This window comes from Astyanax mexicanus, unplaced genomic scaffold, assembly GCF_023375975.1.
Source record: "Astyanax mexicanus isolate ESR-SI-001 unplaced genomic scaffold, AstMex3_surface scaffold_51, whole genome shotgun sequence".
In the NCBI taxonomy this organism is placed as follows: domain Eukaryota; kingdom Metazoa; phylum Chordata; class Actinopteri; order Characiformes; family Acestrorhamphidae; genus Astyanax; species Astyanax mexicanus.
This window is the reverse complement of record NW_026040061.1, coordinates 250,065-267,501: the sequence shown is the minus strand read 5'-3', so window position 1 is coordinate 267,501 and position 17,437 is coordinate 250,065. Positions and strand designations below refer to the sequence as shown.

Here is a 17,437-nt window from a genome sequence, read left to right as displayed (position 1 = left end):
GTTGCTGTTTTTAACAATACAACTTATGACTAATGGTTTACTCAATGAATAAAAATGTTCTTACATAAAAACAAACAGACAAATCAAAGTTTAATTTTTTATTAATTGAATCCAATACACTTCAGCCAGCGCTCAGCGATGCTCTGCAGAGACCGGAACATTCTGGGCGTTTAAACAGTAAAAGGAATTAAAACAAATTATCAACTTTATTTCAAAATCAATTTTTTCATTTTTCTATTTTTTTTTTCTATTTTTTTTGTTTACTTTAATCAAGGCCGTGGCTTGGTGCCAAAAGACCTGGCAAAAATTTCATATTAGAATTTTCATTTTTAAGACATTTTCTGTTTTTCAGTGTTTTAAGAGTTTTGTATTTTTCAATGTTTAATAGATTTTCCTTTTTCCGTCGTAACGCTTCCCTGCGGGACGTCCTGAAACACAAAAACACAGATCTGTTAGTCCGTCCATTACACAGTAAATCAGAGCCCTGCCCTCTAGAGCCCCGCCCCTTCCTGCTTACCTTCATTAAACAGCAGGAACAGCAGCGCTGTTCACCGACTTCTGAGCGGCTTCCTTCGCCTGGTGAGCCTGGAGCACCGCCACAGCTTCATCCACCTGAACAAACACACCACAGTTACCACGGCAACCCTAACCTCGCCTCCTTTCACCTGCACGAACATACCAGAGCTATGCGGAGTCTATGTATATATATGTCTATGTTATTATCAGTACAGTGATGGTGGCGCTCGGAGCTGAAACTAGTACTGTAATGGGATGTAAACAGCGGTTTTAATGAGCTTCTTCTGCACTTTTTAAGTTATTAATGCCTCGTTTTAAATGTCAGGGCTCTCCGGATTCTAGTAAGGAGGTGTGGAGCTACTTTGAGCTGGATAACGGTGTAAAAAGTGATTTATCGGTGAGAAACTCCAAAGCAGTCAATGTCAATGAGTGCAACATTTCTGGATCTCTGAACGCTGTGGGAGAGCGGAGGTGTGCTATTCACTACAGGTAAGAACTTTATTTATATACTTTGTTTTAATGCAACAAAAGTGCATTTTACACTGGAGTTCTACTTTAATATGCAGCTATGCAGTAAAAAACTATCCGTTTTTTGACGTGTGTGAAAACTGTGTTTGCACTAAAATCCGAGCGAAGCCGGATTACCTTGGAGCGAAGAGACTCCGGAGACTCCAGCATGTGGAGCAGCTCAGAATTATCAATCTCCAACAGCATCCCCGTGATCTTCCCCGCCAGAGTCGGGTGCATGTTCTGAATCAGGGGGAACAGTCGCTCACCTACAGAGAGACAGACACGGAGAGTGAGTGAGAGAAAGAAAAAAAGAGAGAGAGAGAGACAGAGCGCGAGAGACAGGGAGAGAGTGCAACAGAGACAGAGCGCGAGAGAGAGAGAGCGAGAGAGAGAGAGAGAGAGCGAGAGAGAGAGCGCGAGAGAGAGAGAGAGGGGGAGAGCGCAACAGAGACAGAGCGCGAGAGAGCGAACGAAAGAGCGAGAGAGAGCGAGAGAGAGCGAACGAGAGCGATAGAGAGAGAGAGAGAGAGAGAGAGCGAACGAGAGCGATAGAGAGAGAGAGAGAAAGAGCGAGCGAGCGAAAGAGAGAGCGAGCGAGTGAGAGAGAGAGCGAGTGAGAGAGAGCGAGAGAGAGAGAGAGAAAGCGAGAGCGAGAGAGAGACACAATTTCTTTTGTTTAAAAAAAAAATCTCTATTTATGCTACTAATTCAGTCAGTCAGTGATAAACCCCCCCGTGTTTAAACCCCCCCCCCCCTGGTTTAACCCCCCCCCCCCCCGTGTTGGTATGTAGTTTGTCCAGGTGAATCTGTTCGTGTTGATCAGAGAAACGCTCTGAACTGTACTGATGTGTTAAAGTCAGAAATGATAAAGATTTTTTGGGGGATCTGAGCTGGTCTGTCTGTAAACTGATTATTAGGTGTGGGTGGGCGGGACTAACCGAGCATCTGTTTCTGCTCCTGCGGGGGGGCGGCGGCCAACATAGAGGCGGTCAGGGGCTCCTGACCCTGAACATGAACCGCAGGCTGGAGGGGGAAGAGCACAAACATTTAATCAATAACAATCATTAAACTACATTAAGATTAATATTACACCCACACATTAAATCAATAATAATCACTAAACTACAGTACGATCAATATTACACCCGTACATCAAACATTTAATCAATAATAATCACTAAACTACAGTACGATCAATATTACACCCGTACATCAAACATTTAATCAATAATAATCACTAAACTACAGTACGATCAATATTACACCCGTACATCAAACACTCTATCAATAATAATCACTAAACTACAGTACGATCAATATTACACCTGTACATCAAACATTTAATCAATAATAATCACTAAACTACAGTACGATCAATATTACACCCGTACACCAAACATTCCATCAATAATAATCATTAAACTACATTAAGATTAATATTACACCCACACATTAAATCAATAATAATCACTAAACTACAGTACGATCAATATATTACACCCGTACATCAAACATTCTATCAATAATAATCACTAAACTACAGTACGATCAATATTACACTCGTACATCAAACATTCTATCAATAATAATCATTAAACTACATTAAGATTAATATTACACCCGTACATCAAACATTTAATCAATAATAATCACTAAACTACAGTACGATCAATATATTACACCCGTACATCAAACATTATCAATAATAATCACTAAACTACAGTACGATCAATATATTACACCTGTACATCAAACATTCTATCAATAATAATCACTAAACTACAGTACGATCAATATATTACACCCGTACATCAAACATTCTATCAATAATAATCACTAAACTACAGTACGATCAATATATTACACCCGTACATCAAACATTAAATCAATAATAATCACTAAACTACAGTACGATCAATATATTACACTCGTACATCAAACATTTAATCAATAATAATCACTAAACTACAGTACGATCAATATATTACACCTGTACATCAAACATTCTATCAATAATAATCACTAAACTACAGTACGATCAATATATTACACCCGTACATCAAACATTCTATCAATAATAATCACTAAACTACAGTACGATCAATATATTACACCCGTACATCAAACATTCTATCAATAATAATCACTAAACTACAGTACGATCAATATATTACACCTGTACATCAAACACTCTATCAATAATAATCACTAAACTACAGTACGATCAATATATTACACCCGTACATCAAACATTAAATCAATAATAATCACTAAACTACAGTACGATCAATATATTACACCCACACATTAATCAATAATAATAATCACTAAACTACAGTACGATCAATATTACACTCGTACATCAAACATTCTATCAATAATAATCACTAAACTACAGTACGATCAATATTACACCCGTACATCAAACATTATCAATAATAATCACTAAACTACAGTACGATCAATATATTACACCCGTACATCAAACATTCTATCAATAATAATCACTAAACTACAGTACGATCAATATTACACCCGTACATCAAACATTATCAATAATAATCACTAAACTACAGTACGATCAATATATTACACCCGTACATCAAACATTCTATCAATAATAATCACTAAACTACAGTACGATCAATATTACACCCGTACATCAAACATTCAATCAATAATAATCACTAAACTACAGTACGATCAATATATTACACCCGTACATCAAACATTCTATCAATAATAATCACTAAACTACAGTACGATCAATATTACACCCGTACATCAAACATTCTATCAATAATAATCACTAAACTACAGTACGATCAATATTACACCCGTACATCAAACATTCTATCAATAATAATCACTAAACTACAGTACGATCAATATATTACACCCGTACATCAAACATTCTATCAATAATAATCACTAAACTACAGTACGATCAATATATTACACCCGTACATCAAACACTCTATCAATAATAATCACTAAACTACAGTACGATCAATATATTACACCCGTACATCAAACACTCTATCAATAATAATCACTAAACTACAGTACGATCAATATATTACACCCGTACATCAAACATTCTATCAATAATAATCACTAAACTACAGTACGATCAATATTACACCCGTACATCAAACATTCTATCAATAATAATCACTAAACTACAGTACGATCAATATTACACCCGTACATCAAACATTATCAATAATAATCACTAAACTACAGTACGATCAATATATTACACCCGTACATCAAACATTATATCAATAATAATCACTAAACTACAGTACGATCAATATATTACACCCGTACATCAAACATTATATCAATAATAATCACTAAACTACAGTACGATCAATATATTACACCCGTACATCAAACATTCTATCAATAATAATCACTAAACTACAGTACGATCAATATATTACACCCGTACATCAAACATTTAATCAATAATAATCACTAAACTACAGTACGATCAATATTACACCCGTACATCAAACATTTAATCAATAATAATCACTAAACTACAGTACGATCAATATTACACCCGTACATCAAACATTCTATCAATAATAATCACTAAACTACAGTACGATCATTATTACACCCGTACATCAAACATTCTATCAATAATAATCACTTAACTACAGTACGATCAATATATTACACCCGTACATCAAACATTATCAATAATAATCACTAAACTACAGTACGATCAATATATTACACCCGTACATCAAACATTCTATCAATAGTAATCACTAAACTACAGTACGATCAATATTACACCCGTACATCAAACATTCTATCAATAATAATCACTAAACTACAGTACGATCAATATATTACACCCGTACATCAAACATTATCAATAATAATCACTAAACTACAGTACGATCAATATATTACACCCGTACATCAAACACTCTATCAATAATAATCACTAAACTACAGTACGATCAATATTACACCTGTACATCAAACATTCTATCAATAATAATCACTAAACTACAGTACGATCAATATATTACACCCGTACATCAAACACTCTATCAATAATAATCACTTAACTACAGTACGATCAATATTTTACACTCGTACATCAAACATTTAATCAATAATAATCACTAAACTACAGTACGATCAATATTACACCCGTACATCAAACACTCTATCAATAATAATCACTAAACTACAGTACGATCAATATATTACACTCATACATCAAACATTCTATCAATAATAATCACTAAACTACAGTACGATCAATATATTACACCCGTACATCAAACATTCTATCAATAATAATCACTAAACTACAGTACGATCAATATTACACTCATACATCAAACATTCTATCAACAATAATCACTAAACTACAGTACGATCAATATTACACCCACACATTAATCAATAATAATCACTAAACTACAGTACGATCAATATTACACCCACACATTAATCAATAATAATCACTAAACTACAGTACGATCAATATTACACCCGTACATCAAACACTCTATCAATAATAATCACTAAACTACAGTACGATCAATATATTACACCCGTACATCAAACATTCTATCAATAATAATCACTAAACTACAGTACGATCAATATTACACCCACACATTAATCAATAATAATCACTAAACTACAGTACGATCAATATTACACCCGTACATCAAACACTCTATCAATAATAATCACTAAACTACAGTACGATCAATATATTACACCCGTACATCAAACATTCTATCAATAATAATCACTAAACTACAGTACGATCAATATTACACCCGTACATCAAACATTCTATCAATAATAATCACTAAACTACAGTACGATCAATATTACACCCGTACATCAAACACTCTATCAATAATAATCACTAAACTACAGTACGATCAATATATTACACCTGTACATCAAACATTCTATCAATAATAATCACTAAACTACAGTACGATCAATATTACACTCGTACATCAAACATTCTATCAATAATAATCACTAAACTACAGTACGATCAATATTACACTCGTACATCAAACATTCTATCAATAATAATCACTAAACTACAGTACGATCAATATTACACCCGTACATCAAACATTCTATCAATAATAATCACTAAACTACAGTACGATCAATATATTACACTCATACATCAAACATTTAATTAATAAAAGTGTGTGTGTGTGTATACCTGCTGCATGGGGACCTGTGGCTGAGCTTGGCAGTGTGTGTGTGTGTGGTGTGTGTATACCTGCTGCATGGGGACCTGTGGCTGGGCTCCGAGGTGCTGCTGGGGGTTCCGGACTCCCGGGCCGTATTTGTACTGTGGTACCGCTCTCACCGGGGCGGTTCCGGTAGCTGCTCCGGCGCCGGTCGGCCTCGGGCCCATCGGCTGAGACGCTACACACAACAGACCGGGTCAGTGTTACAGTCACGTTCAGGTGTGTACCCGTTACCTGTACAGATGTGTGTGTGTGTGTGTGTTACCCATGCGCTGAGAGGTCATCATGCGGGGCAGCTGGGAGGCGGTGGGTCGGATGGTGCTGAAGGTCTGCGGGCGCGGGGCAGCGGGGCGGATAGCGTTCGGCATGTTCTGGAAATCTGAGATAAAAAACACAAACAAGTTACAAAACACTAACAGCACACTCTATAACCAGAGCATGTGCACGTGTGTGTAGTGTATATAGTGAGTGTGGATAATGTGTGTGTGTGTGTGTGTGTGTGTGTGTGTGTGTGTGGAGTGTGCGTGTGTGTGTGTGCAGGTTATAGCTATAGTTTATAGCTGTGGTTTTAAAGTGTTGAGTCTCTCTCAGCCCATCCTTTAATCTCTCCTATCTATGGGTTAAATAGTGAAACCACGGCAGCAGTGGGTGAATTCCCCTTTTAATGGCGTCTTCAGCATCCCTGGAGCAATGATAGGAGGGACCTGGACAGGTGTCTTCAACATATTTAAAGTAGTAACTGGACAGACCAATCAGCAGTTGGCTGACACTGCAGGCCAATCGCCAGGCTGGACACGTATGGATCCTCTTTCCTGCCACTTGACCCTCCAGCCAAGTGGTCCAGAGGGTGGATGAGTACCTGCATAATGCTCTGTCTGTTAATCCCTGTGCAGACCACCGTAGCAACTCCCAAACCACCCCTTCCATTGCAGAGCGACAAACCCAGGTCTGAGAAACTGGAAGCCGGCAACAAGAACTTGCATCTGTGCGGCCCAGGAGTAATAAAGCTTATGATGGGTAACAAAGCTGTGAGATTCTTCCTGGGCCACAAAGACCCATTCTGTCAAGTGCAGATGCCTCGCTGGAACTAGATGAAATGAGGAAGACTGGGCAGAGGCTTGCCAAGAACAAGTCTCATGGGTTTGATGGCATGCAGGCAGAAAAAGAAGTGAACACATCATTACAGCTTTCCATGATGTTCTCTTTGCCATATGGAATGAGAAGACAGCGCCACAAGCTTTCAAATATGCCCTTGATATCCCTGTGATCAAGACGAAGGGTAACAAGCAAGACTGCAGCAACTATAGAGGCATCTCTCTCCTCTCAATAGCAAGGAAGGTACTTGGAAAGATCATCCTCAAACACCTGCTTCAGACCAGAGTATAGAAGCGGCCAGGAATCCGTCTTCCTACCAAATATAAGGTATGTCACGCCATTGTTCTCACCTGTCTACTATACTCAGCAGAGACTTGCTGCCACATTTACCAGATTAAGCGCACACAGATGGCCCAACCGCAGCACCTTGTCAGTTGCACCATTTGCTGGCAGGACTGTATTAGCGATGGTCAGAAGACGTGCTAGTATACCTAGTGTGGATGCTCTTCTTACCCAGTACCAGCTCAGCTGTACTGGTCATGTGATTCACATAAACAAAGCACGACTGCCCAAAGCAGTATTTTATTGTGAACTGTGCAGCGGAAGAAGAAACGCAAAGCTCCCTCTGCTACAGGACTTCCTGAAACGCTAGGGTTAGTCTGAAAGCCTGTAACACTGAGACATGAGAGGTTGCAGCTCAGAACCGCAGAATCTGGGAAATGTAATGCAGAGAGTTTATTTCCATCATGGAAAGCCATCTAATGGCGGCGTCCCAGAGGCACAGCCAGCAACATTAATCCAGAGGCTTTCAGTTCCAACCAACCGCTGATGTGTTCTAACTCTCCTGTCGTCTCGTGGAAGATGCTTCCATCACATCGGGTTATAATCTCACGAGAGAATTCACGACCTTCATACTCCCCAGGAGTGACCGCCGAAGAAGTGTGTGTGCAGTGTCTGCAGTGTCTGCAGTGTATATGGTGTGAGTGTGTTGTGCATGTATATGGTGTGTGTGCGCGCGAGTCTTACGCTGTGGGCGGACGCTCTGAGTGGCCCAGCGAGGGCTGGGGCGGAGTTGGGCCAGTTGGCTGCTGGGGTAATAGGCGGCGCGGTTTTGAGCCTGTAACACACACACACACACACACACACACACAAACACACTTTCTTCAGTACAACACCACCACTCTGCAGAAACATTTCACTGTTCAACAGTTCTTTATAGTATATCTGAATGAACAATTGCAAATCCCGGTCATACAGCTTTCCATCAGCTGCCGGAGTCCTGAGAGAGCACAACTGGTCTTGCTCTCTCTGGGTGGGTATAGTATGGCTCCTTTTCCCCTCATCACTCCTAGGGTGATGTGTATAGTGGGGTAAATAGTGTGTAGTGTGTATAGTGTGTGTGTGTAAGTGTAGTGTGTGTATACCTGAGGAATAGCAGCCATGAAGTAGCCGGACGGCGGCGCGGGCTGGTAGGGGTTGAGGACAGGGTTGGGTACGGCGCGGACGCTGGCCATCCTCTGCATGTACTGATTGGTGAGGTGGGCCTGCCGCTCCTCTTTGCGCTGAGCTAAAGCTACGTACAGGGGTTTGGTGGCCACAATGCGGCCGTTCATCTCCGTCACCGCCTTGGTGGCCTCCTCCGGCGATGAGAAGCACACGAAGCCGAAGCCTTTAGAGCGGCCGCCCTCCATCATCACCTGCACACAGCAGGTATCATAGCGTTAACACAGCAATCAGCGCTAAATCCCGCTAGCATTTCCCCACTGCAGCCCATACCCCACCTCCCCATATCACACGCTGCGCTAGGCTAACAGTGCTAAGTGTTTACATCTGAATAAGCACACCCCCAGAGACACAACTTAAGGGTAAGTAATGCCCCTGATTTTATCTGACTACACTCTCAGCTCAAATTAAAAAAGGCTAAACAATGGGAGGAGTAGTTTGGGAGGGGCACTGGGTGATGTATGAGCTGCAGCATCAGCAGTGTGCCTCTAATAGCAGTAAGACGCAGATGGTTGGACGTCAGGGGTATTTTTGATTGACTAATACGCATATTTTGAAGTGTCTGTGTACCAAAGTTCACAAACACTTCATCCTCGCCTATAGCACAGTTAAACCTAAGAGACATTCCAAGCGTTGGTTTGCGCTAAATTTCTGCGTGAGAGCCGAAGTTGGCTGAAGGTTCTGTTACCTTTGCGCTGGTGATGGTTCCAAATGGAGAGAATTCTTTACGCAGACGCTCATCGTCCAGACCGTCATCCAGGTTCTTCACGTACAGGTTCACGCCCTGTGGGGACAATAAGACTAAACGCGTCAACAAGCTGAACAGTACTGTCCGATACCATCTTCAACATCAGTTATGGGGATCATCATCCAACATCCTGACATCACTAAACTCATCTTCCTAATACCCATGTTCAGTCCGACGGCGCTCACCTGGTAGCGGGTCATGCGGTCCTGCTTCATCTGCTCAAACTTGCGTTTAAGTTCAGTCTGACGCTCTCCTTTCTTCTGAGCTCGTCCCACATACACCTGCTTCCCGTTCAGCTCCTTCCCGTTCATCTCGTCCACGGCCTGTGGAGAACCGGATCAGAATCACCACCTTAAACCCAGGAGGCGTCGTGACCCACCGTGGTCCAGTACTCACCCTCTGAGCGTCCTCGTGCCTCTCAAAGCTCACGAAGCCGAAGCCCTTGGACTTGCCGCTTTCGTCAGTCATCACCCGAATGCTGAGGGCGGGGCCTGGAGGAGGGGCGGAGAGAACAGGGGTCACATGGCTGATCTAGAACACTCTGGGTCTGATCCCTGCCGGACGAGGACACTCACCATACTTTCCGAAGACATCTTTCAGCTTCTCGTCGTCCATGTCCTCTCCGAAGTTCTTGATGTAGACGTTGGTGAACTCTTTGGCCCTGGCTCCCATCTCCGCCTCGCGCTCCTTCCTCGACTTAAACCTCCCGACAAACCTTTAACATCAGCGGCAACATTAATATTCACTAATTACCCACATACTCATTAAAATTTACCACAATTACAGCCCCATACCCAACTTCTTTTTTTCTAATTTATTGCTCATATTTTCTTTACTGCATTACCTTATTATTATTCCCCATGATTTTAATGATCTGCTTTGACAATCAGTATAAATTAATCTTGTATTTATTAAAATCTTATTTATAAGATACACACTTTTTATTTACCCTGCATTATTAAATGGGGGACATGCGTACATGTATTAAGTAAAAATCACTGGAATCACTAAAAAACCTGAAAAATGAGAACTAAATATTGTAATAAATATTAATGATGTTAGAAACACCAGGCCTTCAGTCTCGCATTATCTGATATATTAGTTCTAACTCAGTTTTGAGGGGTTAGTGCAGAGCTGTTAGAGACACTGCAGGTTGATTTGGGTCATTGCGGGGTGGTGCGGGTCGAGATGGTGTGGGTCGGGTCAGGGTGGGTTCAGGTGGTGCAGGTTGGGTCAGGGTGGATCGGGGTGGTGCTGGTTGGGCCAGGGTAATGTGGTGCGAGTTGGGTCAGGGTGGTGTGGGTTGGGTCAGGGTGGGGTAAGGTGGTGCTGGTTGGGTCAGGGTGGGGTCGGGTGGTGCTGGTTGGGTTAGGGTGGGGTAAGATGATGTAGGTCGGGTCAGGGTGGGGTAAGGTGGTGTGGGTTGTGTCAGGGTGGTGTAAGGTGGTGTGGGTTGTGTCAGGGTGGGGTAAGGTGGTGTGGGTTGTGTCAGGGTGGTGTAAGGTGGTGTGGGTTGTGTCAGGGTGGGGTAAGGTGGTGTGGGTCGGGTCAGGGTGGATCGGGGTGGTGCTGGTTGGGTCAGGGTGGATCGGGGTGGTGCTGGTTGGGTCAGGGTGGATCGGGGTGGTGCTGGTTGGGTCCGGCTAAGGTGGTGTGGGTTGGGTCAGGGTGGATCGGGGTGGTGCTGGTCGTGTCAGGGTGGGGTAAGGTGGTGTGGGTCGGGTCAGGGTGGATCGGGGTGGTGCTGGTCGTGTCAGGGTGGGGTAAGGTGGTGTGGGTCGGGTCAGGGTGGATCGGGGTGGTGCTGGTCGTGTCAGGGTGGGGTAAGGTGGTGTGGGTTGGGTCAGGGTGGATCGGGGTGGTGCTGGTCGTGTCAGGGTGGGGTAAGGTGGTGTGGGTCGGGTCAGGGTGGATCGGGGTGGTGCTGGTCGTGTCAGGGTGGGGTAAGGTGGTGTGGGTCGGGTCAGGGTGGATCGGGGTGGTGCTGGTTGGGTCAGGGTGGATCGGGGTGGTGCTGGTTGGGTCAGGGTGGGGTAAGGTGGTGCTGGTTGGGTCAGGGTGGATCGGGGTGGTGCTGGTTGGGTCAGGGTGGATCGGGGTGGTGCTGGTCGTGTCAGGGTGGGGTAAGGTGGTGTGGGTTGGGTCAAGGTGGATCGGGGTGGTGCTGGTCGTGTCAGGGTGGGGTAAGGTGGTGTGGGTCGGGTCAGGGTGGATCGGGGTGGTGCTGGTCGTGTCAGGGTGGGGTAAGGTGGTGTGGGTCGGGTCAGGGTGGATCGGGGTGGTGCTGGTCGTGTCAGGGTGGGGTAAGGTGGTGTGGGTCGGGTCAGGGTGGATCGGGGTGGTGCTGGTTGGGTCAGGGTGGATCGGGGTGGTGCTGGTTGGGTCAGGGTGGATCGGGGTGGTGCTGGTTGGGTCCGGCTAAGGTGGTGTGGGTTGGGTCAGGGTGGGGTAAGGTGGTGCTGGTCGTGTCAGGGTGGGGTAAGGTGGTGTGGGTCGGGTCAGGGGTCACACTTACACTTTGCGATCGTTCAGCAGCATGCCGTTCATCTTCTCGATCGCTCGCTCCGCCGCCTCGTGAGTCTCAAAGTGCACAAAGCCGTAACCCTTAGAGCCGTTCTCATCACACACCACCTTCAGGAGATGCAGCGGCGTGAGTACACACACACACAAACAACACACTCACGCACAGTACACACCTCACGCACAACACACCCGCACAGTACACACTCACGCACAACACACCCGCACAGTACACACGCACAGTACACACGCACACACTCACGCACAGTACACACTCACGCACAGTACACACTCACGCACAGTACACACTCACAGTACACACTCACGCACAGTACACACGCACACACTCACGCACAGTACACACTCACGCACGCACAGTACACACCTCACGCACAGTACACACGCACGCACTCACGCACAGTACACACTCACGCACAGTACACACTCACGCACAGTACACACTCACAGTACACACCTCACGCACAGTACACACGCACAGTACACACAGTACACACCTCACGCACAGTACACACCTCACGCACAGTACACACCTCACGCACAGTACACACGCACAGTACACACCTCACGCACAGTACACACGCACAGTACACACAGTACACACCTCACGCACAGTACACACGCACAGTACACACAGTACACACCTCACGCACAGTACACACGCACAGTACACACAGTACACACCTCACGCACAGTACACACGCACAGTACACACCTCACGCACAGTACACACGCACAGTACACACAGTACACACTCACGCACAGTACACACGCACAGTACACACGCACAGTACACACGCACAGTACACACAGTACACACTCACGCACAGTACACACCTCACGCACAGTACACACCTCACGCACAGTACACACCTCACGCACAGTACACACGCACAGTACACACCTCACGCACAGTACACACCTCACGCACAGTACACACGCACAGTACACACAGTACACACCTCACGCACAGTACACACCTCACGCACAGTACACACCTCACGCACAGTACACACACTCACGCACAGTACACACACTCACGCACAGTACACACACTCACGCACAGTACACACTCACGCACAGTACACACGCACGCACAGTACACACGCACAGTACACGCGCAGATATATATTATACACACACACAAAGAACACGCAGACAACACATGCACGTACAGAACACACAAGCACAACACACATACATACATAATACAGACACACAAAACATACGTGTGCACACACTCACACACACACACACACACTAGGGTTGCAGCGGTAACCGGTTTCACGGTATACCATGGTATTAAAATGCACGGTTATCATACCGTGTGTGTTTGCTCATTACCGGTAAAACGCAAGCCAGCGGAGAAACTCACCCGCGCAACTCTGCTCCGCTTCAGCTGCTCAGCACACAGCGGTGAGAACAGCAGAAAGTGCATCAGACTAAACAAATCTCCGTCCGCCTAAAAAAAGGCTAAACTAAAATCAGCAGTGTGGGACTATTTCAGAGACCCGCCGAACGCACCCGAGGATGGTTATCCGATTTATAATCAATGTGGCCGTAAAGTCACAGCTAAAGGTGGACATCCGTCAAACCTGTTCTCCCATCTCCATGAACACCACCCCGCCGTGCAGCGCAAAGTGTTTAGTTTATAATTTTAATCTGAACATAAATAAAACCTCTTTGTAGTCGTGCACAACCCATGCGGTAAGCGCCCGCAAAAGCGCTGAGTTATCCGAAATTTGGGCACGCAGGTACAGGCGTGAAGTGCGTGCTACGACGGATTCACGTGTCCGTGTAAAGGTGCTCGCCGGACTGGATGTGAAAGACGCCATTCATTTACATGCGTTCATTTTCTAATTCTGACGTGCCTGTTTTTCATGTGTTAAAACCAAACTCGGTGTGAAAGCCTTAAAATAGAAATCTCTATTGTGAGGATCATGTCAGAAATAAATCCCCTCTATCTGGTTATATACCAACTCGGCAGTAAAACGGACGTTTACAACAGTTGTTGATCAGACACTGACCCAGGCTCAGTTTATCAGATATTAAATAATTTAAACTTAAATAATTGTACTGAATAGTTTAAACACAGGATCTTTACTTCCTAGAGGACATGTAATGTGTGTAACGTGTGTGTATGTGTGATATATATATATATTTTTTTTTATATACACTCTTAATGCCCTTAAGAGTAGTGGAAAAACCTGGTTTCCTTCACCTGATGGTGTACAGCTTATTTTTTTTAAAGGAGAACTTAAAATTATAGTTGTTCCAGGTTTCTACAATAAATAGTTAATTGAACAAAAATTAACTTTGTTGTAATTTCTTTAAGGGTCAGTTTAATAATATATGTAACAAACTCTGATACCGTGATAACCGTGATACCGCGGTATTTTCTGAGACGGTTATCATACCGTGAAAATCTCATACCGTTGCAACCCTACGCACAACATACACAAATGCATGCAGAACATGGTGGGACACCGTGCTCTAAACCCCAAACCCGCGCTGCAGGCGTAACCCGGGCCGGTTCACTCGTACCTTACAGGACAGGATGTTCCCGAAGGCGGAGAACGTGTCGTACAGGGCTTTGTTGTCGATGGACTTGTCCAGGTTCTTGATGAAGATGTTTCCGACGCCGCTCTTCCTCAGGGACGGGTCTCTCTGGGACCACATGATCCGAACGGGTCGGCCCTTAATCACATCGAAGTTCATGGTGTCCAGAGCGCGTTCGGCTGCACAGACAGATACAAGGTTTTTACGTGACAACAAACATCAAAAACATTAATGATCTTCCCTTACTGAAAGTAAAAATGAATAAACGTACAAAAATCCTCACTAAGGCTAAACCTGTTAATAATAATAATAATAATAATAATAATAATAATAATAATAAGTGAAGCTTAAGAAGAAAAAAAAAACATAAATGTACTAAAAAAATTTAGAAAAAAAATCTCTTATTGTATTTCTCCTTTAAAGGTAAAATATCCCGCTTTAAACCTGACTAATAGGATGTGCAGTGTGTCGCCCCCTGCTGGCTCCTGCACCAGTACTGTACATTTATACCGAGCAGGTACAAATTAATACATTAATAAAGCAGATTGTGAATTTCTATCATTTTCTGCATTTTCTGTATAGTAAACAGTATGTTTATTACAGGACTTCCTGTACTATAAAAAACGCACTGGAACAGGACTTAAACTTTTGAGCTTAAAGTTCCTAAAACACACCTCAATATTTACTTATTATTATTTACTTATATAATTATAATAAATTAAACAGGTGTTTAATGTTTTTTGGGTTTAATGTTCTATATTTGAACATAAGTTTTAACATAATTACTGTTTTTAAATAATGCCGATTACGAATTATCCCTGTTGCGCTGTTTAAGGTGAAGCGGACTGTCATTTAAGGTGGAATAGACAATAGATGGAATAGTAGTTTAAGGTGGAACGGGCAGTAGTTTAAGGTGGAACGGGCAGTAGTTTAAGGTGGAACGGACAGTAGTTTAAGGTGGAACGGACAGTAGTTTAAGGTGGAACGGACAGTAGTTTAAGGTGGAACGGACAGTAGTTTAAGGTGGAACGGGCAGTAGTTTAAGGTGGAACGGGCAGTAGTTTAAGGTGGTTCTCTTACCGTCCGCCGGCTGCTGGAAGTTAACGTATGCGTATCCGAGCGAGCGGCGGGTCATCATGTCCCTGCAGACCCGGATGGAGAGGATGGGTCCGGCGGGGCTGAACTTCTCGTACAGCATGGCCTCAGTCACGTCCTGGTGCAGATCCCCCACATACAGCGAGGCCATGGGGTAACTGGGGGCGCTTGGGTTCATCTCTCCGCGGGGTCACGGAGCGGCGGGTCCGTGAAATAAGTCCGCGGGGTCACGGAGCGGCGGGGCCGGGGATCAGTCCGCGGGATCACGGAGCGGCGGGGCCGGGGATCAGTCCGCGGGTCGCGGGTGAAGCGGCGGCCGATCTGGCTGCACTCTGAGGCGGGTTAGCCGCGCTGCGCTGCTCGGTACCGGTAGTAGCTCGAGCTCCGGGTCCTTCAGGTCCTGCGGTTCCGTCGGGAGCGGCGTTTTGCGGGTTTTTTGTGGGTTTTTTTGTTGTTTTGTATTTTTTTTGGGGGATTTTTGTTTTTATACCGAGTGCGGGCCGCTCCGGGGCCCACGCGCTCTCACAGCACAGACGGAAACGGGGGGAGGGGAGGGGCGGAGCTACACCAATAAGAGTCCCCCTTACCGGAAGTCAAAAGAAGAGCAAAATAAAAGTCTAGCGGCTGCTAAAATGTTTTAAAGCTCTGTTTAATCTCATAAATCTGCTGTATTATATTATTTATATTATGGAGGATGTCATTATTAATGAGGTTAATGTACAGAGATACTGTTTCACTGTAGAAATATAACTTAAAACATGAAAAAAATAAAAATGTTTACCTGCTGCTGGATTTTTATTTAGATGTTTTAGAATTAAAAAGCTTTTATCTGGGAAAGTAATGTTTAGCATCTCAGTAAAACACTAATTTTATCATTAACATTTATACAGAAAATGGTGATTTTTCCCTCAGTGTGTTCCTCACTGTATTGTTTATTTCTAATCATATCAGTATAATAATAAATACTAATGTTCTATGACTGTATATAAGTTTAAATATATAAATATATATCTCCAGATCTCCCTCACACAGTCGAGTATTGTTTTCAGTTTCAGTAAATCATAGATTAATGATTATAGATCAGGTAACTGAACATCTGCACCTGCCTCCTCTTGTCCTCGCACTCCCAAGCCAAACTTACTAAAATCGTTCTTGCCAAGTATGGGAGTCCAAACTTGTGTACTCCATATTGAGAAACGGCCCAGCTTTATTTTTCAGACTAGATCAGAATCTGAGATACTGGTAGAACTGGTCTTATTCAGGCTTTTAAGAACCATGGTGCTTTTAGTGACTAGCCGTGTTTTCACCAGTTCTAGTGGAACCGAAGATACATCACAGCAGAGGGAGCCTCACAACGACTCTCAGTTCTGCGCTGAACAATTCAAAATTAGGAATAGATTTTGTGGACTCCAGCTGGACCCAGTAGTGTTTCCTCTGAGTTTGGTTTCTTTTGTGAAGTGTAAAGGCTATTTTGGAGCCGAGAGCAGTCCAGAGTACCGATCTCTAATCCTCCTAAAATCAGTGGTCTGGGTTTTACCTAAAGTGGACTCGGTTCCACTGCAGGTTTGGAAGCTATTTTTTAATAATGTTTTTATTAATGATAAAAACA

The 17,437-nt window shown here is 43.8% G+C and overlaps 1 protein-coding gene and 1 long non-coding RNA gene across 6 annotated transcripts; one reads left to right on the top strand and one right to left on the bottom strand.

Annotated features, from left to right (window-relative positions):
• Positions 1-83: 83 nt before the first annotated feature.
• On the bottom strand, positions 84-16,397 carry LOC125797557 (polyadenylate-binding protein 1A). Its single transcript, XM_049474024.1, has 15 exons — positions 15,814-16,397; positions 14,719-14,912; positions 12,152-12,267; positions 10,212-10,351; positions 10,033-10,127; positions 9,822-9,959; positions 9,577-9,672; positions 8,810-9,082; positions 8,412-8,502; positions 6,556-6,669; positions 6,320-6,468; positions 1,965-2,049; positions 1,162-1,292; positions 518-612; positions 84-428 (listed from the first exon to the last, which is right to left on the bottom strand). The coding sequence occupies exons 1-14, from the start codon at positions 16,004-16,006 to the stop codon at positions 523-525; spliced, it is 1,905 nt and encodes a 634-aa protein (XP_049329981.1). The 5' UTR covers positions 16,007-16,397; the 3' UTR covers positions 84-428; positions 518-522.
• Positions 10,855-12,179, top strand: LOC125797560 (uncharacterized). Of its 5 annotated transcripts, none has more exons than XR_007436386.1 (4): positions 10,855-11,109; positions 11,140-11,219; positions 11,785-12,034; positions 12,090-12,179. It is a non-coding gene; the product is annotated as an uncharacterized LOC125797560 (long non-coding RNA). The 5 variants fall into 5 exon arrangements; XR_007436387.1 differs by having other exon boundaries at positions 11,140-11,249; XR_007436384.1 differs by lacking the exon at positions 10,855-11,109 and adding an exon at positions 11,585-11,634 and having other exon boundaries at positions 11,208-11,284.
• Positions 16,398-17,437: the final 1,040 nt, after the last annotated feature.

Coding starts and splice junctions, on each gene's coding strand:
- LOC125797557 (XM_049474024.1), bottom strand. CDS start 16,006: ATGAACCCAAGCGCCCCCAGTTACCCCATGGCCTCGCTGTATGTGGGG. Junction 14,913..15,813: donor CTTCCAGCAGCCGGCGGACG/GTAAGAGAACCA, acceptor CTGTCTGTGCAG/CCGAACGCGCTCTGGACACC. Junction 9,673..9,821: donor ACCGCATGACCCGCTACCAG/GTGAGCGCCGTC, acceptor TTGTCCCCACAG/GGCGTGAACCTGTACGTGAA.